General features: G+C 47.8%; 1 protein-coding gene across 1 annotated transcript; it reads right to left on the bottom strand.

The window, feature by feature from the left end:
* Positions 1–78: 78 nt before the first annotated feature.
* Positions 79–8521, bottom strand: PRKRIP1 (PRKR interacting protein 1). Its single transcript, XM_059866145.1, has 6 exons — positions 8379–8521; positions 7203–7281; positions 5663–5763; positions 4834–4919; positions 3104–3171; positions 79–821 (listed from the first exon to the last, which is right to left on the bottom strand). Exons 1-6 carry the CDS (start codon positions 8496–8498, stop codon positions 706–708), a joined length of 570 nt encoding a protein of 189 aa, XP_059722128.1. The 5' UTR covers positions 8499–8521; the 3' UTR covers positions 79–705.
* Between the last annotated feature and the right edge of the window lie 4098 nt (positions 8522–12619).

The raw sequence follows: 12619 nt of genomic DNA, 5'->3' as shown, positions 1-12619 counted from the left end.
CCCTTCCTGCAGCACTGCAGCATCTCTTTATTTTACTGAACTCCTCTTCCAAAAAGAAAAAAATAGAAGACAGAACAATCCAACACATCCCTTTTATTAATTTAGAAAACATGGAAGGAAGAAAAGCAATAGGGAAAGTTTTAGCATTAAAAAAGGGATCCAGATTAAAAATCTATAGAACTTGTCTAGCAACATAAACTGATTTCTTTGGGTTAGAGATGACCCCATACAAAACCCCAAATGCAGAACACTCACAGTGCAGGAGAGTCTGGCTACAGACCACTTTTCTACCTCAGGTTAAACTCTTCCCCTAGATTCATGTATCCCACTGCTACCAGCTTCAAGATAAGTAGAATACGTAGCCTTCACAGTAATATTTCCCTTAAATGGTAATAGTTATGTTTTAGCTTTCAGACAGAAAAACACTCTGGGCCATTTTAGAAAGAACTCTAGGGTCATAGAGACTTATGGCTGACTCTTTAGAGCAAACTTAGAGCAGACTGCACAGCAGTTATACAAGCAATTAAGAAAAAATCTCTTATTTGGCATTTCTCTGTCATTTTCTCTCAGGCCTGTGACGTGAAGGCCATGCCCCGTTAAGCAGATGTAACGTACGCCAATGGGTTCTGCTTGGCTGAGATGAAAGGCTTTCATGCTCCTGAATATAAAGCAATGAACAGTGTTTCCAGCTGTCCCTGGAAGGCCTCATCCTCTTCCCATCACAAAACTTGGCTCTTCAGCATCATCTTCCTTCTCTTCCTCCTCCTTGCTATCCTCTTCGTCATCCTCGCTGCTGCCTTGCTCTTGGGATTGCCCAGGTTCTACAAACACAAACAGGATGAATGGATGAGGTGTTCCCACCTGGCTTTCCTTGTCAAGCATTTCACAGCAAAACACTCTCAGGTGCTCAGCAAATATGGATTAGGTCAGGCTAATTAGCATGGAGAGTAACATATTCCCCTGTGTCTTCCTTGTTAAGCATCTCACAACTAAGCAGTCCCAGATACTCAGGGAACACAAATCAGGTTCTATTAATTCTACCGAGTGATGAGGAGCTCAGAATATCAAATTCTCCCTTGGGGAATTCCCTTATCTCCAACACCAAGTCCATCATTAAACAACTCCAACTCCTCTGGAACATTATTTCTTTCTAACAGAGACAGTCAAACACTGAGGTGATAGGTTATCTCATTCCCAATCTCACCTCTGCAGGCTGAGATGAATTTTGAAGGATCACACTCAGCACTGGGAAGGCACAGGCAAGACTCAGTGTATTCCTACAACCTATCCAAGTTTACAGAAACTCCACGAGGTGCCATAAACTTTTACAGACTGTTTGCTATACTGTCAGTACAGGAACTCATTAAGATATGTCTAAGGTTAACAAGGGTCACAGAAAACTTGTGAAGTCTGCTAAAAAAACAGGACACATCTACTAGAAATTAAATAACCGATAACCAAAATGAGGTATGGCATAAAGTGGGACCTGAACCCAAGAGCCATTTTTCTGCTCTCTCCTGCTCCTCAGGCCCAGTCACACTCTGTGTCCTGACCAGTTCATGTGGGATTTAGGATCAGTGGTCTGATGCCACCGCGTGGTGAAGTGCTGAACTTTGAGCGTTTATTGGGAGCTTGCTCATCAACAGCTGACCTCATTCAGTGCCAACCCTTATTCTTAATGTTTTTACTACAACAAAGATGAAACATTGCAATTCAAAGGTTTAACTCATTCATTCAAGAAGGAAGACAAATGTTTGCCTGCTATATCCAACAAGTACATTTTAATCAATTTGAAAAAATTCTCACATTACAATCCAGGGCAAACAAAACTAAAAAAAGCTGTTTTCAGTTGACTAAAAATGGCTAAGAGGGACTTCTCTCCCCCCTGATATTATTATTTTACATAGAGAACTCTTTTACACAGACTGTAAAGAGTTAAGAACTGTTAACAAAGACCAGGGAGTTTGGATTCTGTCTTTCAGGAACTTGTGCCAAACAAAACCACTCCTGCCCCACAACGGGTACAGGGCAATCCCATACCTCAGTGCCAGTCCCTGATCCAGCTCTCCTCTCTCCCAGCCACTCCCTAAGGGATGGGTATTCTGTTTGCTCACTCAAAATGAACAAATGTTGACTCATACTTAAATTCTCCTCCCAGTTACAATTCATAAACGAGTAGCTTAAAATAATAAAATAAAATAACAAGACCAAAACAAAACACCCAAAAAATTCACTCTGCTACATTCACTTGCCGTCACAAGTAAAATTAACCTAACAATTTGTCCTCCCATGTTTACATGGGAGGCTGGCAGTAGTTCAGCTGAAACAGATCCAATTCTGAAAAGCGAAGTACAAATAAGGTAGAACTGTCAGACAAGCCACTGTTCCAGCAGAACTACCAGAAACTGCTGTAACTTTAACATTAACCATTTGTGTGCTAATTCACATTGAAAGAGAAAGCCAAAATATACTCACTGAAAAGAAGCAACAAGTATGCAAAAGTTGGAGCAAACAGTTACACTGACATTGCTGAACATTAATTTTCAAGAGAGAAATTAATGTTGCAGGAGAACAGAGGCAGTCAGGTTTTTCACCTTTATTTCTATGAAATAAAATAGTCCTGTGGAAGAGACAGTACCAAGGTGGCTCAGTTTCTTACACACAAAATTATAACTCTGTTTCTTGCTGCCCAAGTTCTGCCTTTTTTCCACCTGTTTTCCCATACATATTCAAAATACACTTTTAAAAAGCACAGCCTTGAACAATCCTGCCTTTTGAAACCTCAGGTGAGGTTCTGAATCTGCAGTTCATCAGAACAGTTGTGGCAAAATATCCACAAACTCAGATTCCAGAGTTTGCTGTCCAAAATTCCCCCTAATAAATGGAAAATATTCACAAACAGCCAAGTTATTTGTAAGATTAAATCTCAACATAGATGGCTTTCAAAGAGGATTTTGAAACATCAGCTAAAATAACAAGCTTAAGGCTCAGGCTTTAATCCATGTATTGAGAATGCTTGGGATGGGGGGTGGAACAAAACCTTCTAAGCTTCAATGAGGGAACAGAACCAAGTCCTGAGAAAAGTAAACTAAATTTCACTGACCTTTTTCCTGCTTCTTTTGTTCAAGTTTATTTTTCTTAGCTTGCAGTTTCTTCTCTTTTAACTTCTGGCTATAAAGCAAAGAAAAAAGACTCTCTGGCAAATCCAATGTTGTAAAGCTTCTGCACATTCATGCACTGATAAAGGACATATTACAGACATCTTGGAAAAGCTGATTTCAGAAGAGAAGTTCAATTTAAATTTGGCCTCAGCTGAAAATTCACCAAGAGTAAACTTAGCATGTGATCAAGAGAAACTTTTCTATGTTGTTTTCAGATTAATGGATTTTTTAAGTCTTTCATGACTCCACTGCAACCAGAACTATGATACACAAGAATCTCCAAGAACACAGATGGAACAAGAATGAAACTGCCCCCACATTTTATCTACCTAGGCTAATAAACACAAAGAGAAAATGGTATTAAAACCCAGACTGCAGAAACTGATCACCGGGGGAAAAAACCACCAGTAATAAATACTTCAATTGAAGAAAATCAAAAGAATGCAGTATGCTCTGACCTTCCTCTTTGGCTGTACTTCCTCAGGATGTCAGGCCCTAGGAGTAGCACTGGGGGTAAGAGGGAATTTCAATTCACACAACCCAGCTCTCCTTGCCCAACAAAGGCAACCTGGCAAGTTAAAGGCAGATACAGGCAGAGCAGCCTGGCATTCACATGCTCCTCTCTCTACAGCATAACTGAATTCTCTTGAAACAGAGAGCCAGGAACTGAACCTGTTGGGTCAGGACAGAGAAGGGTGGTGAGGGAAATTAGAGGGGCTCCTGCAGGGCAAAGTCACACCATTAGAGCATGGCAGGGGGACATGGAGGTGTTAGTGTTTAGGCAGCATCTGCTGTTGGAACAGTTGTTCTCCATCTCAGCCAGGGAAGAGGCAACAGGCCAGATCTGACTTGCTGGCCATCTGTTGGACCACATTAAATTAAACTAAGATGGCAACAGTGTTTGTGTTGTGCACTTTTGTGTTAACATGGCAGTGAGCCACTTTGCACAGGCCTTTCCACAGCAACTCTCAGCCACAGCATGCAAAACAGCAAGGGAGAGACTGCTCAGGGTCAGACCCTGGGAAAGAGCAGAGGCACGATTCCCTGCTTTTTCTGAAACCTATCCTGGACACAGAGAGTGGGATTTAAATTCTTGTGTCACTGCACTACAACGGTCAGTCTATTTCTTGAGAGCATCAATCTTGTGTTTCATTTCGTCTAAAATTTAAGAGAAAGGTGGATTTAATATTTTTTTACTATTTCCACCTAACTTATTAGACTTCACCTGCCAGACATTTCAGCGGGGTAGGCAGAAGCAGCCTACCCATGAAGCAGCACCCAGCTTTGCACTGAAACTGCTTGGTACCAAATGATTCAGACATAAACTCAAGCCAGATATAGACACAAACCTTTCCTGACACTGTTAAAACAAATATGCAGCAAGGCATGTTGCAGTCAAGACCACAGTGTCAGCAAAAGCAGCTCAACCAGTCCAAAGTTATCCTGCAAGCAATGGCACGGAAAAGAAACCACCCCAGCAAAGCCTGTCAGGTTTACAGCTACCTTTGGAAACCAAACATTGACACTGACAAATTTAATTTCCACAGCCAGACTTCCCAGCTGATAGATGCAGACACAGAATGACAGTGTTTATCCAGAGCATGCAGCTACAGATGAGGCACAGGGAGTGAGGGTTTCCATGTCAAGCCTCCTGGGAAAAATCTGCCCTTACCGCTTCCTTCTGCGTTTTGCTGTTTGCTCTTCTGCAATCATCTTATTCCTCTCCAGTTTCTTCTGGAATTCCTCATCTAGTCTTTGCTGTAATTGATCACATGTCATACTTTGGTCAAAATCTAAATTAAAATACTTATTTTAAAAGTCATGTCCTTTTAGGGAGAAGTCTTTTAGCAAAATACAGAAGGGAGCTCTGCCAGATTTTGCCTGGCTTCTTTATACAAAGCCACGTTCCTAGGCATGGCTCCTGTACAGACAGCATTTTTAACCTGCAACCTGAGCCAAACATTGAAACCTTCTGAGGGAGAAATCCTCACCAGAGCAGATGAGGGAGGTTGGGCTTCTGCCCTAATTAATGTTTCAGTAAAAACAAATGAATAATTGGAGACACAAACATTAACATACGGACTCATCTCGGCCAAGAGAGAGTATATCAATAGTGTTTTCTAAAAGAGGGGGCATTCTACTCGATCAGGACTTAAAGGAAACATCTGAACTCTGTGCAGAGGCACTCACTTTGTTTCTGTCTGTGCAAGGCAGTGTTATCAAGGATTTCTAGCTTTTAAAGCATTTTCAAGTCAACCTGAGAACACACACATTCCCATGAGGCCTTACAGCGTGCTAGGACCCCAGGGAACACAGGAGATGGAGCACGTCTGACACAAAGCACCAAATGTTTCAGTACTGACACAGACACCACAGATCACACACTCCTACAGATTCTTCTGACAAGGGAATTATTTGTACATGACTTTCAAAGAAAACACAGATTTGCAAAGAACAACAAACAGCTGGGGGAGGGGGGAGTTATAAAGAGCTGTGCTGACCTTCTCAGCCATGGCATCCATGAAATCTTGCCTCTGGTACTCTCGCCGACGGAGGTGCCGGTACACGTGGAACTCCCCGCTCCCAGCGCCAGCACTGGAACCTGCAACAAGGGAGAGCTCAGTCTGCTAGGAAAGGAGGTGAAGAGAGGCTCACAGATCCCTACAGCTGTGTAAGAAATCGTGCCTAGTGCAATACAGCACAGCTGGACACTGAGGGATGGGACACAGGAAAGGGCACTGTCAGATGGAAATCTACCAACAGCACACGGAGTGTGTCACCATTTTAAACCCAGCTCACAAGCAAAAGCCAGAGTGAGCTGCAAACCCACACACTTTTGGGTCACTGCAGGTGACCCAATTACCCCCCCGGAGAGCCCACCCTTAGCTGCACATCAAGGAAGGCAAAGAACTGGAGATGAAATGCACCCCTCATTCTCTTACAGGCAGAGGTGAGCTACAATACCCTGCTGATGCTGCTTCCCACTAATTTTCAGCATTTCTCAAACATAAAATAAAGGTCACCAGAAAGGTGGTAAAAGGTGATCTTGTACTTTACCATGCAAGACAGATCCACTGACAGTTTTCAACTGTTTCTTCCTAAATTAAAACCCTACAGCTCTCTCTTCCTGGCATCAGCCTGCATGCTGAAGCCTTGCAGGAGCTTTAAGCATCGTGCTCCACTCTCTTCCCCCGTCTCCTGAGCCCTTTCTCAAGGGAAAGCACAGGAATACAAGCCTCAAAGAAGACACCTAATTAAAACCCAGCAGCTGGGACTGCAACAGGGGTGCTCTTGATACCAACAGAGTCCCAGCATATCAGGTACTCCCAGAAAAACAAGACCATTCACTCAAGCACACAGCAAAGCTATTTGAAAAAGCCAATGGAGAATTCCAATAAGCAGATTTTATTCAGAAGCATATGAAAACTTGAGTCCAAGATCAATTATTCTGAAATAAGAACAGGTCAACCTCTAGAAAGGATGGAGGTCTCAAAGAAAGACAGAACTTCTACATGCAGCCAGTTTATACCACAGCAACTGCATTTAATCCCTACAGGTAGAAGTGAAGTGTACACAGAATACTTGGGTCAGGGTCCTGGCACAGCTGCCAGCTCCCTACCTGAGCACACACATTCACACCTGCTGCAAGTGCCTGCTTCTCACAGCCTGAGATTCAGACTCAAAGCAGTCAAAAGAAGCACTTCACGCTGCCAATCTTCCAGAGCACTCTCAGATCCATGGAGAGGACAGATTTACTCATCACCATTTACTTGTCATCACCAGAGCAGCAGCTTATTGCACTGCAGGCAGCCCACGTGCTGCAGTGCCACAGGCTTTGTTCCCTCTGCATTCTGACAGCCAGCAAAAAAGTAGAATCAGAGAACCAAATAAAACTTGAAAAATCAACTCTCAAAGCACATTTCACACCTCTTTTCTCCTGCAAAATGAGCAGCAGAAAACCACCTCTGTCTTTCCCTGCTAAACATTTTTCTAAGTTAATTGGGGCTGATACCAGAGTTATCTGAAGAACAGAATCTTTACCCATGACATCTCTGACAAACTCCGGGGGAGGTCGTGGTGCCCATTCATTCAGTTTTTCAGGAATTGGTACAGTCTTTTCCTGCAAGAACAAACCAACCAGCCATCAGTATCTTCCAGGAGCAAAGTCTGCAATTTTAACACATTGTTGAAAGGCGGGGTACGTCTGACAACAGCCACTTCCACCAACTGACTGATCTCAGAAGGAGCACAGCTGCAGCAATTTCTTCATGCACAAGGATCAGGAGCAGGCAGAAGAGGAGAATCAGAAGGGATCCTCTCTGTCCCTCACATTCAGGCCTGCAGGTCAACAAACCCCAGGAGGATTAGGAGTGTCTGTGCCTCTTTTCAGCATGGGAGCTAGAAGGAAACATGTCAGCACCTCCAAGCACTCGCAGGAACTGAGTATAATTCCACTACCAGCAGTCTGGGAAATGATGAAAGGTGTTTGAGCACCTTCCATGCCAGAGCTAGAGGACAGGAAGAGCAGGGGAGGGAGAACACATGGTGCAAGGTCAGAGAAGAACGTGCTGCAGGGAAGTCTCAGCCTGCTCCAGCACACACAGAGCAAGGGGTGAGAGTCTCCTCCTGGCAAAAACCTCCTCGGGAAAGGATCAAAACACCCAGACAGAGGACCAGAGTCATGATCCCGCACATTAAAAGCGGTAGATAGAGGAAAGAGCAGCGAGCACAGCACTGAGGGGCCCCTGGGTTCCCAGAGAAGTGTGTTTTTCCTTACAGCATCCCTGAAAAGACGGGTCCTTCTCCCCTCACAGCAATACAGTGTGTGGGGGTCGGTCCCGCTCCCCCTGGGGACCCGGCAAGGAGGAGGGGGGCGTGTGTCGATCCCGTCATGGAATCGGGAAGGAAAAGGGGGGGGTTGGCTGGTCCCTCTCTCCTCACAGACCCCCGGGAGGGGGTGCTGGTTCCTCTTCCTTCACAGACACGGGGAGGAGAGTGGGGAGGTTGGTCCCACTCCCCTTACGGACCCCGGAGGAAGGGAAAGGGGGTGTTAGTCCCTCTTGTCTCACAGAGCCAGAGGTGGGGGGTCGCGGCGTCCTTCTCCCCTCACAGACACCGAGAGGGTCTCAGTGACCCTCTCACCTCACAGACCCAGGGGGTGGGGGTCTCGGTGTCCCTCTCCCCTCACGGACCCCGTGCCCCGGCGGGTGCCCTCACCGGGTTCCTCATGAGGCGCTCGAGGCGGAGGCGCTGCTCCTCGGCCGCGCTCCTGGGGATGACGAGCGGCTGCGGCTCCTTGCGGGGCCGGGGCGGCCGCGGGGCCGAGGGCGCCGCCATGTTCCGGCCCTGCCGCGCCCCGCCCCCCGTGACGTCACGGCGCGCGACGCGGGCGGTCCGTCATGGCGGGTGCGGTGAGGGCCGCACAGAGGCGGGAGTTCTGTGAGGGACCCCCGTGTGAGGGAGCCACGGAATCGGGTCCGTGAGGGGAGAGGGGCACCGAGAAAACACCTCTGGGGTCATCGAACCCAACTTCTGCCCTGTCACCACCCTGTCAACCAGAGCACTGAGTGCTACAAGTCGTTTCCTGAACACCTCCACAGAAGATGACTGCGCCACCTCACTGGGCAGCCTGTGCCAATATCTAATCACCCTTTATGTGAAGAAATTCCCCCTCCTAATATTCGTACCCTGCAGCCTGGACGGAGGCTGAAGGCAGAGTCACCAAACTGTATTGTTGGAAGGGCCCTCTGTAGATCAGCCAACCCAAACCCCCTGGCAAGGCAGGGTCACCCCTAGCAGGTGACACAGGAATCCGTCCAGGTGGGCTTGGAATGTCTCCAGACAGGGACACTCCACTGCCTTCCTGGGCAGCTTGTCCCAGTGCTCTGCCACCCTCGGGGAGATTCTTTGAAGACAGAGAATCACAGAATGATGGTTCAGGTTGGAAAGGACCATTGTGGTCACCCAGTCCATCCGCCTGCTCCAGCACGGTCCCCTGAGCGTGGCACTCAGGGCTGTGTCCAGAGGGCTTTTGGGGGACACTCCACACCCTGTCTGTGCAGCCTGTGCCAGTGCTTGATCACCCACACAGTGAAGCTCTTCCTCATAGAATCACAGGATGGTTTGGGTTGGAAGGGACCTTAAATATTTTCCTATTCCAGCCCCCTGATTTGGGCAGGGATGCCACCCACTAGACCAGGCTGCTCAGAGCTCTGTCCTACCTGGCTATGGGCATTTCCAGGGTGCAGCAGTCAAAGATTTTCTGGGCTATCTGTGCCAGAGCGGCACCACCTTCAGAGCAAAGAATTTAATCCTAATATCTTATCTAAACCCACCCTTTCAGTTTGAGGCAGTTCCCCCATTTGTCAGTACAAATTTGTGTTCAAAGTTCTTCTGCATCTTTCTCTCCATTTGGGTACTGAAAGGCCACAATTAGATCACCCTGAAGGCTTCTCTTTTCCAGGCTGAACAATCCCAGTTCTCTCAGCCTTTCCTTGTGGGAGAGGTCCTTCACCCCACCAGTCATCTGGTTTGTCTTCTCTGGGCTCACTCCAACAGGCCCCTGTCTCATTTTTGGGTGGAACTGCCTGTGCTCCAGCCTCTCATGCCATGGCCCAGCACCACTGAGGAGGGCCTGGCTCCAGCCTCTGACACCCTCCCTCAGACACTCAAAAACTCAGACACAACTTGTTCCCTGCGTCACTGCTCCAATGTCCCAGCTGTGGCCATGCATCGTGCTCCTGCCCAAGCTGTTTTTGCCGAGCTCTGATGTCCCCTGTCCCCTCACACACGTTCTCAGGGCTGCAGTCTGTCCCCAGTAGGCCGCATTAGCGAGGCAGCTCCGGCATCTGCCGCGCTCTGTCCGGCAGAGCCTGAGCAGGATGAAAATTCAGTGTGTTTTCCACTGGCGCCCTCAGCCCTGCCAAATCCCTTCCCCGTGAGGGTGTAAGCGATACAGCACTTCCTGGTGCCCCCGTGGCAGGCTGCCTGCGCCATCTGTTCGTGTCACTTTGGTCATTAACCAGCGCGGCCCGCGGCCTTTGTCTGCTGACAGTGATGAACGGCAGCACCGCTCCCCACAGCACCGTGTGGGCAGGTAGCAGGGGGGGAGATGCTGTGCTGTTTGTGAGAGGAATAGTGGATTTGTCTTTACAAACAAGCTGTGGGTCTGCTGGTTGATAAAACTAGCTCTGGGAGACAAAAGAAACAATGGGAAGGATTCCACTGATTGATGAATGGAAAAAGATATTTGCTTTTACAAATAAACTTTAGGTTTGCTGATAAATGAAATTAGACATTGAGAGATGAAAGAAACAATGGAGAAGAAAAACCCCTAAATTCCATAAGAATTAAAACTTAAAAGAGAGGGTTATACATTAGAGGGGAATCTTTGGTATCAGGTGTTTTGGGAAGTCTGTACCTCTCAAGTGCCCCAGCCAATGGGGAAAGAGAGAAGGGAAATGTGGCTGGGAAATTGGGATAAAAAGGGAGGCTGCATCCTCCAAAAATTGGAGAGATCCCAGGGGAATGCCCCATGGCCTCTCCCTTTATTGGAATAAAGTAAAAGGACTCCTCTGTCTCCTTTTTGGACATAAACCTCTGGTGTTTGTGCATTAATTTTCCTATCATTTGCATCCATATTCACACCTGGGGTTTGCAGGAACAGCGCTTGGATGAGCTGAGGGCTGCTACACCCAAATCCACACTTGCCTGACGGAGCTGGAGGAAGCCATGGTGGGGAAGAGGAGCCAGAGCTGGCTGCAGTACAGCCCTCCAGTGCAAGCCAAATTTCATTTCAAGTCACTGTGGCCCTACAGAAATGGCATGGCATGTGCTGGGGCTGTGTGTGCGTCACAGAATTAGCCAGTAAAGGTCAGCTGCAATGGAAGAGGGGCATAAGCCTTTGTGCAGTTTATGGAGATAAGCCAGAGCTGGGAAGTTGGGCTCTGGGTTTCAGACAGCTTCGTGCTGTGCATGTGGAGAGGGTGACAGAAAGGGGAACAGAGAGGTTGGGAATGGCTCCGTCTGAGATTTATAGTTCATTTGTATGGCCTGAATTTATTAAGCCTCCATTCTCTTCCCTTTTCTGTGGAGAAAATCGGATCCTCAGGTTCAGCCCTATGTTTACAAAAGACTTTTCAACCTCCACTGAGGTTGCTATGGAAATCACACTAGTTTGTGTCTCGTGTTTTTCTTACCAACCTGATTTGTAAAAGAATGGTGTGAATTTAGTGCTGGCTGAGTTCCCAGCTGGCCGCTGGTCCTGGAAGGCATCCTTGCAGTCTCAGCCCTGGCTGGAGCAATGCAAACAGCTTCCTCCACGCTGTCTGCCAGCTCCCCAGCTCCTGTGCCTGTGGCTCTCCCGGCCTTGGGTTGTCTTCAGCACACCAGGACAGAAGCCATCCAGTGCCAGGCTGGACTCAGCCCTGCCAGGGAGACACCAGCTCTGTTGCAGAGGCCATGGCTGGTCCTCTGTCCTCTCTCAGTCACCACATTCTCTTTTACAAAGCAGAATTGCTGCAAACCGACTGAATTTCCTCTGCTGAATCCTAAGCACATCTAATCCCTAATGTTTCACCCTGTTTCTTCCTCACAGCCACTTCTCCAAACACCCATCTTCCCGCAGCAGGGCTGTGAATGATGAGCTGCCAGCACTTGGCCCTCCCATGCCAGTCCCCGTGGGAGGAAGGCAGAATGGCAGCCTGAGGACTGCAGGGAGCAGCTGGACTCACTTGCCCAGAATGTGGCTTGTTCCAGCCACAGCTCACAGCCCCAGGAAACAAACAGGCAGCTGCCTCTCATCAGGCAGAGCCCTTGCAAACTGTGGGGCAAGAGACCTGGGAACATCTCACTCTCAAACTACAGTCAAGGGAGTTGGTGCAGACTCTTGATGTATTCTGGACTGTTTGAAAAAATCTGGGGAGGGGAGCAAGACAGTTACTTAGGTCATACAAAACCAGAAAGTGTTTCATCAAAATATAAAGCCCAAAATCAGTGCTGGGCTGGGATCTGGGCAGGACTGGGCTTACTGGGGTCAGTGGATTTGCATTCGAACAGGGCAGTGTTTTCATAGGTCAGTGCGAACAAAACTCAGCTCCCGGATCTATATCAAAGAAGCTCATTTGTGTTTCTGAGGAGTTCTCTTACCAAAGGGATCCTTCTGGAAGCACTGCAATTCTTTGCTGAGACAGGAGCAGCCGTGGAGCTCCAACACCCACGTGAAACGTGGGCAGCTGCGCTGCTGAAATCCCTTTGCATTTTTGTCCTGTTCGTGTTGTGTGCCAGGGCACAGCTCAGCACCAGCGTCCCTGCAGCCCAGTCCTTCTCCAGCCCTGGGCAGAGGGCACTGCTGGCATGGAATCCAGCCCACATGCTGCTGAGGCTGCTTCCCCCTTGTTTCACCGGCAAATCTCTGCATTCGATGCTGTTTTGTCCTGCCCCTGCCCTTCCAGACACCC

Source organism: Haemorhous mexicanus, chromosome 22 (assembly GCF_027477595.1).
Source record: "Haemorhous mexicanus isolate bHaeMex1 chromosome 22, bHaeMex1.pri, whole genome shotgun sequence".
Classification (NCBI taxonomy): domain Eukaryota; kingdom Metazoa; phylum Chordata; class Aves; order Passeriformes; family Fringillidae; genus Haemorhous; species Haemorhous mexicanus.
This window is presented reverse-complemented; position numbering and strand designations above follow the sequence as displayed.

What these genes read in the sequence shown, in the direction of transcription:
- PRKRIP1 (XM_059866145.1), bottom strand. Translation starts at nt 8,498, where the DNA reads ATGGCGGCGCCCTCGGCCCCGCGGCCGCCCCGGCCCCGCAAGGAGCCG. An exon ending in GTTTGTCAGAGATGTCATGG is followed by an intron (nt 5,764 to 7,202) that starts GTAAAGATTCTG and finishes CCCTTGTTGCAG; the next exon opens with GTTCCAGTGCTGGCGCTGGG. An exon ending in ACAAAAGAAGCAGGAAAAAG is followed by an intron (nt 822 to 3,103) that starts GTCAGTGAAATT and finishes TTGTGTTTGTAG; the next exon opens with AACCTGGGCAATCCCAAGAG.